Source organism: Caenorhabditis remanei, chromosome II (genome assembly GCF_010183535.1).
Source record: "Caenorhabditis remanei strain PX506 chromosome II, whole genome shotgun sequence".
Classification (NCBI taxonomy): Eukaryota; Metazoa; Nematoda; class Chromadorea; order Rhabditida; family Rhabditidae; genus Caenorhabditis; species Caenorhabditis remanei.
In genome coordinates, this window is record NC_071329.1 from 74,652 (window position 1) to 92,460 (window position 17,809).

At 38.3% G+C, this 17,809-nt stretch overlaps 2 protein-coding genes across 2 annotated transcripts; one reads left to right on the plus strand and one right to left on the minus strand.

The window, feature by feature from the left end:
- Positions 1-790: 790 nt before the first annotated feature.
- GCK72_003627 (uncharacterized protein) lies at positions 791-14,362 on the plus strand (the record flags this gene model as incomplete). Its single annotated transcript, XM_053724158.1, has 15 exons — positions 791-946; positions 1,989-2,082; positions 2,757-3,026; positions 3,293-3,458; positions 3,512-3,722; positions 3,805-3,904; positions 3,947-4,034; positions 5,877-5,989; positions 6,818-7,255; positions 8,279-8,453; positions 8,565-8,740; positions 12,211-12,375; positions 12,460-12,698; positions 13,150-13,623; positions 14,174-14,362. 15 exons carry the CDS (start codon positions 791-793, stop codon positions 14,360-14,362), a joined length of 3,054 nt encoding a protein of 1,017 aa, XP_053588352.1.
- Positions 14,363-15,282: 920 nt separating this feature from the next.
- Positions 15,283-17,503, minus strand: GCK72_003628 (uncharacterized protein; the record flags this gene model as incomplete). The annotated part of the gene is made up of 7 exons (XM_003094436.2): positions 15,283-15,366; positions 15,416-15,628; positions 15,676-15,919; positions 16,439-17,023; positions 17,068-17,221; positions 17,268-17,375; positions 17,458-17,503. 7 exons carry the CDS (start codon positions 17,501-17,503, stop codon positions 15,283-15,285), a joined length of 1,434 nt encoding a protein of 477 aa, XP_003094484.2.
- Between the last annotated feature and the right edge of the window lie 306 nt (positions 17,504-17,809).

Sequence of the window (17,809 nt, forward strand, 5' to 3'; positions counted from 1 at the left end):
ATATAGGATGAAAGTAGAATTTTATTTTTGTAGTTGAACATTTTTTTGTATGTGACTTTTCTAGAGTTATGGCCAATCAATGTAGACAACTCAAAAACATTTTACGCATTTTCCAGCCATGTCACAGAGTGTCTGTTCAAAAACTTGCAAACTACAAAAATGAAGTTCTAGTTTTGATTAATATACTTTACAAAAGTTGAAACTATTAAACTTTTTGATACCATTTTTTCGACCTTTGTGATCTTGCTCCTGTCTCTTTCGAAAATTTCAGCTGATTGGTGTGATAGTAATAATGATAACTTGAAGATGCTACTATAATTATTCCTTCTCGCAGCGAATAAAACCATAACAAATTGTTTTACACATCTGATGGGTCAGTTGTATTGAAAAAAACCCAAATTTCAAAAACCACAAATTGCAATTGTTTATAAATTCTCCTGACACCCTTAAATGTGTCTTTTTCTAAGTAAAAGGGCACGTTTCTTTCTTGTACTAACTCCAACCCCTTCCGCCAATTTCTTATTTTCCAATAATTCTATATAACCAAAAGTAACCTAATTTCCGGGACGATTGGAGGTGCCCCCTAAGTTCATCGACGCGTTAAAATAGGAGTATTTGAACTTCTCTTCATACATATATATTCTTATTTTCCATTCCTATTTGTGTTGCTGTCTCTCATATTTATTTTCTAAAAAACAGAAAAAAACGAGAAGGGTGACAACTCGCTATCCCATCCCCACTTATTTTTGTCACGCTTTGAAAGAGATGAAATAAGAAATTTGGTGGGAGTATGCATCCCCGGGGAAAGTTTCTGGCCGGACATTTGTCCGCTTTCTATATCACTCCGGCAACAACTGCGGCACTCATTTCTAGAAATCATAACGATTGGGCACATCTACAGTTGCTCAAAAGGACACCAAGTTCAGATGCCGGAAACATGAATCAGGTGAGTAATAGTTTTTTTAATTGTTATAGTTCTTACTATAGTTAATTGACGAACTTTGGATACAATTAAGTGTTAGTGTACTTTTTCAAAATTAAATCAAAACTTTATCAATTTCAGCTGTCTTCAGTTGAAAATTACCAACTTTGAGAGGATGTCTCGGCATCCCTAATTGGCTCACAAAAAATACTTAATATGGACTATACAGTTAAAAAGTAGAACTTCACTTTTGTAGTTGATCATTTTTTGTACGAACACTCTCTAGCAAGTTACCGACGATTATATTTCATTCGCGAATGAATATACTTCAGTGCAAAGTTCTGCCATTTTTGACCGGTTTACTTTAATTAACAGTAATTTGCTAAAGAGTTCTACCAGAAATCTTTAGGACATTTTTTTTGGTTTTTTGTAAACAATTTAAAAAACTGGAGTCATATGATTAACTGGAAGCTTATCATGACCACCCGCAATAACTTTGAATGAATCAACTACTTTCTGCAAACAAACAAATTTTTCCATCTTTCTGCAACAATTATGATTTGCGATGTGGTCTTTTGAAAAGCTTCTTACCTCTCTTTTTTCTCTCCACCCAATTTTTCGAATTTCTTTTTCTTCTATTCTCAAATTCTTTTCACACGTTTTCCGGTGCCGACGATTAAAGAAGATTTAGTTGCCTCCCCTTTTCCTAACCCTCTTTCTTAGTTTTCGTCACCAGAACGTGTGGATCCAATTGAAATTGTCGTTTGGAAATATTTCAACGTCCCACTTTTAAAACTTTCAGTTTTTAATTTTTGATTTCAAACCGTAATAGCAAATCTTAAATTTTTCAAAAATTCCGCTCATAGTCAGTTTTCAAAGTCAAAACCCTTCAACTCCGAAGCCAAACAAAAATGTTCCCATACATTTTTAAATTTCTATAACTCAATTTATGACCACCCCTACTACTATGAAATAGATTAATCTTCTCTTCTTCTCTAGAAAAAGAAACATTTTCCTGCTTCTCCCCTTGTTAGCTTTTAGTCTGATTGTTTCCCTTTTGTTCTAGGTACACTTCGGAACAGCTTCGGCACGGCGCCGTAACGCTATGATTCTAGAAAACAACAGTGGCGACGGAGACGACGACGATGCACCAAAAGAAGGTTTTGTTTTTCTTCTGTTTTTTATTGTTCCAATTGTTTCTTTTGTGGGGCAAACAATGTTTACTCTCTGCTAAAATACCTATTTGTCTGCTGCCTGGTTCTAAACAAAAAACGAGAATGTTCAGATTTCCTTGAAAGCTGAGTAAAATATTGCAAATCTTTCTATTTTTTACCTAAACTTCAAAATGGTAAACTTACAATGGTAGTTCTCACTATCAAGAATATTTTCAGCGTGGTGCTCGATCCCGTGTTTTCATGGCAACTCCATTTCACCCACATCATAAAGAAAGATTGTTTTCAGTTTCAAAAGGTTTCCAAAACTTGAAAAACTTGAACTAGTTTTTAGACCTTTCTTTACTGCGTAGAAAAACAGAAACTAAACTTCTACGTAAATTGAATAAATTTGAAGGATCCAAACATCCCTTATTTCTGCCCCGCCCGAAGTTGTGTTCTGCGTTTTTTGGATTGATGTAGGCACAGTAGAGCGAGCAGTAAAGTCCGCAACAAACGGATTTGAATTTTTTCCATAGTTTTTAATGAAAAATACGACAAATTAACGTAAAAACCACGCCACCTTTCGCCGCGCATTGCTTTAAATAATTAACCCACAGGAGTTTTGAACCAACTCAAATCAAGACACTTCTCATCAAACTTTGAGTTATCCTTACTTTCAGGATTCCTTGCAAACCTCCGTCTTGCATTATTCCACCTTGTTCTGATCTTTGCCACTGTTGCCTATATTATCGCCGGTGCATATCTGTTCACCAAAATCGAGCATCAAGCGGAATTGGATCGTTACCAGTCATATCATACAATCTATCGAGGCTTCGTTGAGAACCTCTTTTATCAATCCTCGAATCGGTCGTCAACTGATGTTGAGAATCTGATTGACACCTTTACATTAATAAATTTTCGAGCGTTCAAGGAAGGATTGAAACCAACTGGTATGTTTTTTTTCTATTAGGCATTTAAAATTGGTCTGACTCTTTGAAACTACATACAGTACCGTGCGGTAACAGAACTAAGGTAGAGCTTCATTTTTGTAGTTGACAACTTTTTTGTACTGACACTTCCTAGAAAGTTACGTATCGACAAAGTAATTTCTCCCTCAAAATGCCCAATTTTAGTACAAATAGAGTGATTTTTGAGCTGTCCTCGTAAAATATTGCAATTAGTCATCACACTTAAATTTAAAAATTGAATGTTATAGTGACTGAAATACTTCTAGATTTCCTCGTCCCTCAAGAAACTAGTCGCTGGTCGATGATATCCGCAATATTCTTCACAACGACAGTACTTACCTCCATCGGGTACGGAAACCTGATTCCAATCTCAACAGGTGGCAAAATTTTTTGTGTTGGATATGCGATTTTTGGGTTAGTTTCATTCCAAATTGTTTTTTTTTTTTTTGCAAAATTGTTTCTTACAGTATCCCGTTAACGTTGGTGACCATTGCTGACTTAGCCAAGTTTGTAGCAGATATGTTAATAATGGATCCAACAGAAGATCCAAAAACAGGACGTCAGCTGCTGGTGTTAGTGTTTCTTCTGGGCTACATGACTATCTCAGCCTGTGTGTATACGATTTTGGAGCCAATGTGGTCGTTTTTGGATTCGTTTTATTTTTGTTTGGTTTCGTTGGTGAGTTTCTAACTGATATTTTATAAATAGTAAATATGAGTTTGAAATTGAGAGGGTGTTCTAAATCTGCCACAATTTTCAGCTAACGGTCGGATTTGGAGATCTCTATCCGACTGGTACTGTTGAATACATGCTGTGCTCCATAGTATTCATCTTCATCGGACTCATTCTGACCACACTTGGTATGATTTCTTTCGGAATTAAAATAAAAATCTGTTTTTCAGCGGTCGATGTGAGTGGATCGGTTGGAATTGCCAAGATGCATTCTATAGGAAGAGGATTTGATGCTATGAAAATGTTGAACGCGTTACGGTGAGTGGAGATCTTCACCAGTTAAAGTATGTAATGTCCTCCAGTTGTAAGGAAGTAAGTAATTTTTCCAATTACAAGACTATTCTCTAACTGTGGAGTCTAGTCTTCTCCGAATAGTTGGATTACCGGAATGGTGGATCATTTCTGTATTGTGTTCAAAACATAGCGAATCATTCTTTTTATCGCCAAATCCTCATCAATAGCACATAATTCTTCTCACTTACCATCTTCCCTTTTCATGTCGTTTGGCCTCTCACTCAATTTGACCCGTTAACACAATCCACACATACGGACACATGTACACGAAAACATACTCGTTTCCCCCAATCGGGCCAAGTTCCTTGATGATGACGATGAAAATGGAAAAGGGGGCAAGATTTGCGCACGGGTATTTCGTTTTTATTTCGAGATCCGACTTTTCGATTACATCAAAAATATATGGAGGCATTGTCGATCCCGAAGTAATTTACACCAGAAAAGACACAGAGACTGGAATCTGAATTCAATTTTCGTCAAGGATTCACGTCAGACTTGGAAAAAACAAGAGATCTGCAATCGTTGGTTATTTTACCAAACAAGACAGTAGAAAAGGGTCTAATTGGTGTTAATAGAGCTGAGTTATTGCATAAACTACATTGTTTACAAAAGAAGATTGTACCAATTTAGAAAAAATATTCAGCGGAGTTTAGCCTCGACTGTTATCAACAAGGTCCACACTCAGCTTCAGTCAAACTATCAACAAGAGGATTTTTCAATCATACAATTACAGTACTAATACTTAAAAAAGGAACAACCTTGAGTTTTTTTCAACTTAGCAAGTTACTATCATTATTTTTATCTGTTCGTGTGTTTTCATCCCTTCTCTTTCACTGTATCTCATCTTATTCTATCTATCTCTCTCTCATCCCAACCTTTTCCTTCCTTCCGTTTTGTGTCTCCAGTAGTTTCCAACTATTTCTCAAGATTATATTGTCTTCTGAAGGTCTCTTCCTTTTCACTCTGCGACCGTCGTCTTCGAATGTTGTCCATCGGCGGGCCACGTCCTCGAAAAATGAGGTCATTTTGGTTCGGGAGGGAAGAGCGATGAAAAATCAGAAGAACAGATAGAAAAAAAAGAGAAAAAGAAGATGATGATATGGGTGTCAAATATTGAGATTTAGACGGTAAAATAAGAAAAAAACAACACATTTCCATAACATCAAACTCAAAAAACAACAACCGCGGTAAACAGATGCAAATGAGAACCCGTTAGTAGGACAGTGAGGGGTTAATCTCTAGAATCAATAGAGCGAACCCCTCATCATCTCCTTTTTTCGCTCAAACAAATTCCCATGCGCTGGTCTCTGTCTCCTTTTCCTAACCACAGGTGTAAACAGTCTTCCTTTAATGTATCTTCTCAATTTAACCTTCACCTCCAAACCATCTCCACTTGTATTAATCTATATTTGGAGTGTTTTTCTTGAGAAACGTTGGTGACAGATAGGTGTATTGGATGTTGTAAAAGTACTTTGAAATTGCAGGGTTTCAAAAAGTAGGATCATATTATAGCTAGCTTATTTTGCGTAAGGTTGTCAACTGATGCTCTGCTGATGCTAATACTGTCTTATCTACTGATAGTATCTGTTGGTAATTCTTAAGAAAAAAAAAGAATCCGTAAAAGACATCCAAGGATAAAATGTTATTCAAAAGCACAGAAAACTGTTAGGAAGCATGAAACTTGGCTTTCTATCCATCAAGCCAGTTAGAATATATTCGAAAACGTTCAGAATTCTTGTAATCCGAATCCCATCTCATGATCATTGTCTTCTTCCTATTATTCCGATCCCATTCTACATTTTGCAGTGTTCGAAAAAGTGAGTTCGTCGCTAAAGGGGCGGTCTCATTGTCGGCGGCCGCGCGGGTGGCGGCGGGTCGTCGTCTCGACGGTCAACAGCCCCCATCTCAGCAACAACCCCGTTGGTTTGCGTATGTACCCAAGGACGCACTGACGATTCCCTACATTGATGAATCGGCAAACGTCTCATCCAGGCAAGTCTTCTTAAATTTTTAGACAATTTTTGTTTTGTTGGAAAAGGTTAGACAGGATCTAGTTCAAAACTATCAATAGACTAGTTAGAGTAAAGCAAAACTGTGTTTTATTCATGAGACTGTAAATAATTTACTTATTTATTAAAGATAATTTCTATTAATTAGCGAATTTAATTTTTTTAAAACAAAATATACATGAGTGCAAAGGTGCAAATTTTCCTACTTTTATTGCGGACGCAAACAATTCTTCTGAACTTTCGTAACCCGGAAGTGTTAAATTTGTCTCCAACATATTTCGTTGACCTACATATTGCAATAAAAGTTTCTCTGTAATTCAAAACAATAAAAATTTGAAAACGGAGAGTACTGTGCCTATTTTTTAAAATAAACTGTGATTCAACCAAACATTTTCGAGCCAAAGAGCCACGAAAAGCCTAATTAAATGTGCTTTGAAGGTATTTTCAAAAATCTTGGTTTTGCGGTCTTCTGTTATTTTGAATACAATTTTTTCCCAAATGCTGAATGATTTCTCTTGTCCGGCGCCACGTCATTTTCAAAACAATGAACAGTCATACAAACATGGTCACACACTCTCATTGCACACCACTGGCTCGAATAGAATTACGTGTAAACAAATAAAAAGCCAAAACTTTTTGTGGTTGACCTGTGGTAGAGGGGCGAGAGAGAATATAAACATTTCGTGTCTTGGATGTAAACGCTTCCGAAATTTATGAAGAATTTCTCTATTATTTCAGAACAACGACTACTACTCATACGAGTATCTGACTCCAACTATGACGAAAATACAAAGCTAGTGGTCACTTCCTTCTACGGACCACGTCGTCAAGAAGATGCCAACAATAACAGTACTTCCTCTCCATCAACCACTTGCACATCATTTCACAACATATCAACTCATTTTGTAAATATCACTCCAGATGACGTTATTAAATTTTTCGACGAGCATCCAACCCAATCATATATATTCTCGAAAGGACCGGAACCCATTCGACATGTTCTCATTCCTTTATTTGTAAGGAACGAACGATATGTTCCCCATCAAATACATCAATATTATGATATCAATCATTTGTTTTATCAAAATGTGGATGAAAACCAAATGGAAGAACATGAGTCTGAACAAAATTTGGATGACGTGGAGATTGCTAAATCTATTCTGGAATTAAGTGATGGTGAGTCTAAATATCTTTCTTGTTTTTCCAACAAAAAAAAACCAAAACTACTGAGAAAAATTTCTGAGCCCGTCAAGTATTTGATAAGCAGACTCCGCCTTTTTGATTTTTCACAACATCAAGGAATAGGCATTTAATAAAAATTAGTATTCATGTATTTGGATATAATGGCATCTATTCTTCCGTGTCGAACAATATGCCCTTAGAATTGACACAAAGACGAACCTTTTTTGATGAATAGCCGCACGGACCTGTCACCCTTTTTAGGGGCCATTTAAATGATGGGGGAAAGGTCGCATACACGCGTCTGTCCGTTTATATAAGATAGATAAGGCAAAAATGTTTTGACGGGGGTTCTGTAACTTTTGATTTAAAAAAATTGCTAAGACTGAAAAAAATTGGAAAAGAACAGATACTGTAAAACCTGTAATAACGGTGCACCTAGCGGTGTTTGTTCAGAGCGGTATATCTTGGTTCCCAAAAAAAGATATCGAAAAGTTGTCAACTAACGATGTATAGTTCGATAATTACAGCATATGCTTAAAATTTTGAAAATGTTGCATCTTTAAAGCAAGTCGAGATATTATGCTTCAAACTTTTGCTAGTGAGTGCACCACTATTACTGGTTTTACGGTATTTGTCACGGTCGTGTTTTTCTGTTTGTCCAGATGTCCATCTGGCGGGTTTTTTGAACAGTGACTATCTCACCTACTATATCTCTTCTTCTCCATCTTTCGCTTCCCCCATTGTGTTCCCCTCTCACCTTTTACAAAAATAAACAGTACGTACCAGTCGAGGTGTCCGAAACGGTTTGACGAGATGATGATGATGGGGGGGCTCAATGGCTCACCGCGTAAAAAGAAGGGCAAATAGTAAAAAGAAAGGGACAGTCGCGATTGACAAGAAATTGGGTAAGGAAGAAACAGGAAGTTTTTGCCATTTTGAAAAAGGGGGTCAGGGACTGTGAAGCTCTGCCTGTAGAGATGTTTTTCTCAAATTCTTCTCAATGTTCTAAATCTTCAGAAAACCTTCAAAAACTCCAAAGAACTGTTCAAATCGACTACCGACCGGCTCCAATTCTCGAGGAACATAATTTGGGAATCGATGGAGACAACGTTGTTTGTAGAGCACGCGGTCTTCCATGGCAAGCATCAGATCAGCATGTTGCTCAGTTTTTTGCTGGGTTAGATATTGTGCCGTAAGTTTTTCAAAGTTGTTAAATGAATTTCGAGATACTTTGAAAGTTATTCCCTTTTCTTTTTTGCTGATACTGCGAAAAGACTGATTTCTAAATATTTTCCATTTCCAGAGGAGGAATCGCCCTTTGCCTCTCATCTGAAGGTCGTCGAAACGGTGAGGTGCTCGTCCAATTCGCCACTCAGGAATCCCGAGATTTGGCTCTGAAGAGGCATCGAAATTTCCTCTTGTCACGATACATTGAGGTTTACAAGGCTGGATTAGACGAATTCATGCATGTTGCTACAGGTATGTTTTAATTTTATAAAACTTTTTAAATTGAATAAATAGATTAATCTTTGTCTAACTGTGAAACTGAAAACATGTATACTTTTTATTTTATCCCTCCTCCCTAAACATTTTTAATACAGTTTTTTTTCGAATCATACTCACGTTTCGAATGGCAAACGATCGAAACTGGAGAGTGGTTCGGTTTCTCGCTATCCTCTATACAGGTAATCTCTTTTCGTGAGGTATCCACCTGGATGATCTGTTCTACGCACTTGCTGCCTTCTTTTTTTCATTCACTTTCACACTTTACTCAAACCAAAAATGATTCAAACTTTTTCTCTTTTTTGTTTTTTGTTTGGGTGGAGGACACCTGAAAACCTGTAATAGAGGTGCACCCAGCGGCGGTGTTCGTTCAAAGTGGTATATTTTTGTTCCCAAAATAGATATTGAAAAATTCTCAACCAACAAAATATAGTTCGATATTTAAAGAACATAATTTCAGTTTAAAAAAATGTTGTATCTTTGAAGCGAGTCGAGATATTATGCTTCAAACTTTTGCTAGTGGGTGCACCTCTATTACAGATTTTACGGTATCTCATTGTACATACTAGTAGTTTTTCTTTTATTTTTTCTATAAAAATCTGTCACCGTGTGAATGGAAACTTCAGAACTCCTTTCGCTCTTATATCCCTGGTGACGTTGCACGGGAGAGCAATTCGTTTCTCCGCAGGGGTGCATCCATGGTAGCATTCATTTTTGCTAAAGTTTTGAAAGCAACCCGCTCCGTTTTTGACTTATTCAAACGATTTTGATACGAAATAGTACTTTCTAGTTCTTCTGACAAACTTCTATAACAGCAATGTCTCTTTGATTCAGAAATTTCTCAAAAATGTTTTCAGAAACAAGAGACCATTTTTCATACTATTCCTTAAAGAACCTATATCAGAAGACTTCGCCGCCAAAGCTCCTCTTTTTCGTTATCCCTCCGAACCCCCTCTTGGCCTGTTGACAAGTGTCAATTATCCGTTCTCGTATAAGCATACACAAACACAATGAACGTTTTGATTTGACACCGACCAAGGGGGAAAGGTGCTTTTGCTGCAATCACCAAACAAATGCATATTTCTCTCTTTCTCTTCCTCTCCCCTTCCCCGAAAAACCACAGTGATAGCGAAAGAAGAGAATATATGCAATAAATGAAATAAATGGTTTCGGAACCACCTGGCCGAAGGCGAAAGTTATTCTTCTAGTTATGAGCATGCGCTATTCAGTATACACACGACCTCATAACTGTATAGGAATTTTTGGGGACAAATTGTGGTTTGCTGTAGGCTTTTTTTTGTATTTAAAAAAATGTATTGTGAACCGCTGAAAAATTTTTCGAACAGTTTCGAACTCAGATCGAAAAACGGTTTTTTGTTCCTTTTGTCTTTAAAACCTAATCTTTATTCCTTGCAATCGTTTCTGTTACATACGTAACAAGATAAGATCAGTAAAACTGATTAAGCAGAATCATGTTAGTTACCGTGTGCTCAGACTCGGTTAAACTAATCGAAGGTTTCAACTATAGTTCATGTATGTATTCGTAGCTGGCTTCCTTCCTTTTCCTCCCACAATCATCATGAACCCCCCGAAGGTGGCTTGTGGAAGGACTGCTGGCCTGCTGTCTAAATAGAACCTCCTCATCACACACATACGACTGATGAACTGACTGACTGATTGATGAAAGAAGAGGAGGAGAAAAATAATATTTGGCGAAAAAGAGAAACGTCGGAGCAACAGGATTTCAATTCTCCCCCAGTGTGTGACAGTTTTGACCTCTCTGAGACTCGGCGCGGTTTCGAATTGACCCTTTGTGTTGTGGATGACAGCAAATTACGTAATTTTAAACATTTTGTTTTCGAGTTTGATGATTTTAATATTAAATTAGAAAAGATTCAAGGAAATGTGATCCAAAATCTTAAAATTGAAACAACAATGCATCATTTTGAACTGATCAGATTTCTCTTGCTCACCCTGCTTTGAGATGCTCTGTCTGATTTCCCACAACAACATTTCCGTTTTTTTCCTTTGAAATTCAAAGTTTTCCCTGTCACATGTCTCTTTATTATATTTTCTCAACCCTCCCTAACTATACAGTCGATTCGCCATATTCCATTCGTTTTTCTTTCCTTTTTCTTAAAATTCCCAGCGATTTGCATTTGACACGTCCTCACTTGCCGACCACCCTTCCTGGCACCACTCTCTCAAAATTTATTATTCTCTTTTCTCTATGATTCTCAGAGTCATATAATATGCATAAAAGAATACAGTATCCCCCGGTTGATGTTGCCCCGTTGGAATCGACAATTTTGCAGTTCTCGGCTTTTGCATCCGCCCCCTCCTTCAATAAACGGAGCCTCTCTCTCTTCCAGTTGATGTGTTTATTTCCCCGTATATGGAGGTTGTGGAGGTGGCCTGGTAGGAAAGAGAGATGTTTTATTATATTCTTTTTTGCGTCGCATCATCCTACCACAATCATAATATATCGGTTCTTTTTGTTGGGCGCCCCGTGGCTTCCTATTGTTGACGTTTGGCTTCAAAGCTCTAGTTATGTGGAATTTTTTCTGGTTTTCAGTAAACTGCTAAGCCAACGTGGCATAAGTGACTGAACTAGGGAATACGACTCTTCCACTGACGCCCTCTAGTCTAGATGATGATAATTTCCATGATTTTGTTCACGCCCTTTTGATGAGTCTACTCTCTTTTTCCATATAATCAAGGTCAAGATCTGACAGGATTGGATCCCTATATCAAACTTCAAATTTTGAATAACCTACCTAATTTCCTCCATAGTTTTAAGAAAAATAAGTTGATTGACAAAAAGGAAACAACTCACATCGTTCACATCGCTCTGTTCATTGTTTCCTTCTCTTGTTCGTTTCTATTCTCGCATATTGCATTTTCATCTCATCTTCTTTTCCGTTTTTCCCGGCCTGTCACCTAGGAAATCTTTGAATTTGTCACGTGGTGTCATGCAGCTTTTGCGAAAAGAATGGGCCTTCAGACTATCCGAGCACCATGTCAAAAGCTATAGATGCCGCAGGTTACCGCTCTGTTAAGTTACCGTATGATCGAATTTTTCAAAAGAGCTCAACGATTCAAGACGGCTAATCAGTTTCTAAAATTTAGAGCTATTTCTCCTCATTGAAGGGTGGGGTCGTTAATATGTCTACCTGTATACTCGCTGCTGCTCTAATTCTCACTGTCCTCCTCTCCTTCATTTATATATTATTGATAAGTTTCCTGGTTCTCTTCCTCCTCTCTTATCAATAAGGGAGGTTACCCTGTTTTAGATTGATTTTCCTTTTACAGAGTATTGTGTGTATGTTTGTGCTATGTACATTACTGATTACTCGCTCACTGACTCATTTTTGAAATGAAACGTGGACTAGGTCATTATTCAAACTTTGCCTTTACATTTACAAGTATTCATGATTTCTTTATAGGCTCTTCAATCGAAGCCATGGAGTTTGTGAGCGCGAATGCGGTCATTGTCAGAATGCGTGGACTTCCGTACGATTGTACCGATACTCAAATTCGGGCATTTTTCGAACCACTCAAACTGACGGATAAGATTTTGTTCATCACGAGAACCGATGGACGTCCTACTGGTGGGTTTTCAACAATTTTCTATTAATTTTTCTTTGAGGACCGGTAATGTTATCAATCAGATTCCTAATTGACACCGATTGCAGGCGACGCATTTGTCCAATTCGAAACCGAAGAAGATGCACAGAAAGGACTCTTGAAACACCGTCAAATTATTGGTCAACGGTATATCGAACTTTTCAAAAGTACCGCTGCAGAAGTGCAACAAGTCGTCAAACGTTGCAACCTTATCAACAGTTCTCCAGCCGTCACAAATGCTGTCGAGGCTCCAGAAGAGAAGAAAAAGGATTGTGTTCGTCTTCGCGGACTCCCTTATGAAGCTACAGTAAGTGACGGGACTACATCAACGAGTGTGGGAATCGGGGAATGGGTATTTATAACTATTTTCCATCAAATTTGGTTTTCTGAAGGGATATGGTGACACAGCGGGACCCACCTTTTCAAATAGTATATTTCCTGTACTTTTCCTCATTTTGTTTCTTTCTCTTTCTAATTTCTTTCTTTGGGGAAGGACAATGCTCGGTTTCTGATTGACCTGTTTTGGGCGGTAGATTTTAACTCCAAAATGTGTATAATTTAGTATACCATCACTACCCGATAAAAGCAAATAATCAAGCCGGAATCTGTTGCATAGAGAGAAGACAGGTGAGAACACATGGTAAATATAAATATAGTGAGAAATTGGGAAGAGAGTCTACATGAGTCCCCGACGAAAAAGGGATTCAGAATCCAATAAAATCGCTCAAGATTCTACTTCGGAAATCATTATTTTTCAGGTGCAACACATTGTTACATTCCTCGGAGACTTTGCCCAGATGGTAAAGTTCCAAGGTGTGCATATGGTGTACAATAACCAAGGAAATCCATCCGGCGAAGCGTTCATCCAGCTTATCAGCGAAGCTGCAGCCGCCGCCACCGCCGCCGGTGTTCACAACAATTTCATGTGTGTTGGCAAGAAGAAGCGATACATCGAGGTGTTCCAGTCGTCTGCCGAGGAGTTGAACCTTCAACACTTGGTTCATCAACAACCACAACTTCCACCACAACCGGCTCTCGGATTCTTAGGGCATCTCCCACCACCGGCTCAGGTTCCACAGACCCAGCAGATTTGGTCGAGTTATCCATCTCCGCCGATTTCACCCATTGTGCCAGGGCAGGTCACTCAGTTGATTATTTACGGGATTCATATGAGCATCGGGGTGCCAGAGCTTGTCGCTAACTTCACCACTCCGGAGCACACTGTGGATAATGTAAGTTGAAAATAAAGTTTCGAAAGCATTTTCAATTTTTTCAAAAACTGTCTGAAACGCATCTTCGGCAGAGGATCGTGGGCGGAGCATAAACTGCAAGCGGATAAAATCAGACTTGCAAAATATCGGCCCGGCCCGGCTCGGTCGGCCCGGAGCCAAAAAATGTGCACGATTTTTACACAAAATTATGTAAACTTGTATTTTATCAAAATGTAAAAACATAGCCGAAAAATCGACTTTTTTGCAAAAAAATCGAAAAAAATTCAAAATTTCAAATTATTGTACTGAGACCCGGCCCGGCCCGTTGCAAGTATGAATAAAATGCCACCTTTTTTAACGAGCGATATTAAACATCACGAGAAATTCGCATTTTAATCGATTTTTTGAATGTTTATTAGTATATTTTTCATTTTAATCGTTTAAAATACGAATTTCTCTTGAAGGTGGAGTTCTATCCGCACCGCTTGCAGTTTAAGCTCCGCCCACGATCCCCTGCCGCACTTTTTTGAAAATTTTTACGGGAACTTTACTTGACACTCATTGTTTGCAGGTTCTATTCACCCGCTGGCCAACTCATCTCTGTCCAGGAGAGGCGATTATCACACTTCGTAGCCGTGTTGCTCCGCCACCTCAAACTGCTCAAACCAGTCCGTTATCCCAAGTTTCGCAAATGTCTGCGTATTCTCATCACTATCATTCAACACACAACTTCCCACTTCAACCCATTCTTATGGAATAGAATGTTTTTGGAAATTCTCGGAGATTTTTCTTCTAATTCCCATTTCGAAACCATCTACTCCACCCATATTACAACTTTACCGCAAAACATCGTTCATAGTATTCTGTTCCTTCTTGCCCCCCTGACTCCCATTTTCCTCCATCTGAAATTTTTGTGATTTTTTCAACTCAATCGCATAATTTCCTGCGTCTTCTTTCAACCCACTCTCTCTCTTCGCATTTTCTGTGATTTTGACCAAAACTCTATCTTGACCATACTTCGACATCCCCCTTAATTTATTGGATTTTTATAAAATTATTTTTTATAATACGTCTAAAAGTTGATTTTCTGTGATTTATAAAAGTATGTCATCTAATTAAAAATAATTATTGTTAATAAATGAATTTAAAGATTCAAGAATCACATTCATTTTGCTGTACACATAAACACTTTGTTTAACAAGAATTCAAAAAATCAAAATTACTGGTAATTCATGTGGATCGGTAAGTAGATGTATCTATTAAAACAGAGATTGCAATTAAAAAGTGCACTGGGTTTTTGATAATAGTATTTAAGTGGGCGGAGTCATCGGGCGGATTTGAATGTGTGAAATAGGCGGCACATTCAACGGAAATGTTTCTACACGTCGGGTTGGGTCTAAATCTAGCGATTGACCAGAAAAATAAGTGGTGAAAGAGTTAGTAAAAAGTCTTTGGTGTAACGGAGTGAATGGCGGGGGAGAAATGTGCAAAGGAGGCCTAGAAACAGTCTAAAATTGCCAAAAGAGGGGAAACATCGACATTTTGTACACGAATTGAATTCGGATGGGGAAAGTTCGGAATCATTCCGACGGAATGTGCAGAATAATAGGCAGAAAAAGACGGAAATGAATTTGTTGGTAAAAAATGAAAAAAAGTAGTTCGTAGCCTTCAGATTCTCGTCTAGAAGAAACGCATTCTCGGTTGCTTTTGAGTGGCGTTTTGGGCAGCGAGCAGCTCAGGATTACGTTCCATCACACGGGAGATCTGAATGATACAAAATTGATTTATAATTTCAGGGAGAATTCTCTCTTACCAATAAATCCATGTAACCTTGCATATCCTTCATTCTGGAATCCTTCACTTGAAGCTCCAACTTCAAACTGTCGATCACCGCCAGCAGATCATCCGAATTCGTCGGATCGATGATTCGATTCTGTTGATTTTTCGTCGATCCACCAAATCCACTGGAAGCGGTGCTACGGATTGATCCCGATCTGCGGAACATATCGTTATGATGTTGAGACATCTGAAATTTTTTTCGTTTTTTGGGGGATTAAAATCTACTCCTAATACCACAGGAGAAGTCATCGCATGTGGGAGTGTGGCTGCTCCGGTAATCGCTCCAATACCACCACCAAAACGCGGAGCACCACCACCCGTTGACAACGGAGTATTACTCTGGCGTCGTCCATTGACAGTTTGTGACGAAAGGGGCGGAGCTTCTGGAGACATCGAGTCGGAGAATGGGTTGAGGGATCCGGAAAATGCGGATGGAGGTCGGGAAGAGTTGTTGTGGACGTTGTCGAACACATTGAAACTGGAAAACAAACAAACATTTTTGAATGATCGTTCACATTTATTATTATACAGTACTGGCCATAATGAATGCGACACTTGCAGTTTTTAGTTGAAGAAAATTGGCAACTTTGAGAGTTTGAAACCGTCTCACTGATAGTCTCACAATATTGATTGTTTATGGACTATACAGATCACAAGTAGAGCTTCATTTTTGTAGTTGACAACTGTTTTGTACGGGCACATCCTAAGAAGTTATCAATCGTCAAAGAAATTTCTCACAATTGTTGCCCTTTTCAGTGCTAAAATATGAGACTTTTGAGCTGTTTAGTTGACAGTCTGTAACTTCTTTGGATGTGCCCGTACAAAACAGTTGTCAACTACAAAAATAATGCTATACTTGTGATCTGTATAGTCCATAAACAATCAATATTGTGATACCATCAGGGAGACCGTGTCACAGTCACAAAGTTGACCATTTTCAACTAAAAACTGCAAGTGTCGCATTCGCCAGTACTGAATAAATACATAAATTTCTAACCTAGAATTTCGACTAGCCAATCCTCCCTCATGTGCCGTCTCATACAATCCATGATTCGTCGTATCCAAATGATTATCCATCGGTGTCATGAACGTTCCAGTTGGCAACGTGCCTGCCTTTTCCTTATCTTTCCCAATACCCAATTTCGACCCAATTTTTCCGAAAATCTTTGATTTATTCGATTTCGTGGAAACTTTCGACGTGGCACTCCATGCGGACGCCATCGACATCGTATCCTCTGCTTTTTTGTGTCCGTTTTTGACCTGCGTGATTTTTCGCTTCATTTTTGACATCAGACCACCGCCACCACTTTTCTCTTCTTTCGCCTCATTTCCCAACTGATTCAACGACAATGAGCTGACACTCATCGATGGCTTCTCGTAATTGAAATCGAATCGAACTTGCACTTCTCCTCGATACTTCTCATCTGACGTCCTCTTTTTCAACCGTAACCAATTCGTTTGTCCATGCAGTGCTCTCGCATTCTCTAAATCCAGTTCACACCGTCCGATGACATCACCGGAGCCTATTTTCGCTTTCGCGTAAACCGAAACGACGACGGCGTTGAATTTGTCGGATAGTTTGCTGAAAATTAAATGATTTTTAACAATCCAATTAGTGACACTAACTATTCAAAGCATTCATCCCATCGACAATCTCCTTCTGTTTGCGTGTGATCTGTTTCGCAACGACTCCGCAGTGAACCTTTTCCTTGGAGGGTTACTGTAGCGAACGCTTCAATTGACGACTTGTTTTTCATATATAGGCCACGAGCGGCGGTTACTGTAATTATTGGAATTGATGAATAAAGAAACCAGAAATCATTTACCATAAGCTAGCATAGTGTTCGGCTCCATTTCTTCGTCTATCGTTCCAAGTGGCTGCTTTTTGACCGGTTTCTTGTTCGAATCTTTTCCCCCTTTTATACGAGCGGTGCCTAGAATTGAAAGGGATCAGATATTTTCGAAAAAAAGAAGAAGAGAAGATAGGGAAGAAAAAAAGTTGAGCATCAAACCCACTACAAAATCCGAAAAAATAGTCGAAAATCCATCGAAAAATCGCCATTTTCAGTTTTCCACGTATGAGTTGATAAGATAGGAATGATTAAATAAATATGAAACTGGACCATTGACCAGAAGTTGAAACAAAAATTAAAAAACTGATGGATCACGTTTAAAAACAGATTTTTTCAAGCAGAAACAACGTTTTGAAAAAAGAAGAAACAAATTTGAAAAAGGAAGAGAGAATAACAAAAAATCAGATAACAACGATGGGGAAGGAGACAAAAAACTGTAAAAATGAAAGAGAATAACATAGAAACGGTCAACAATAAAGAGAGATTGGTGAAATTTCAGTAGTTCTCAGTTCAAA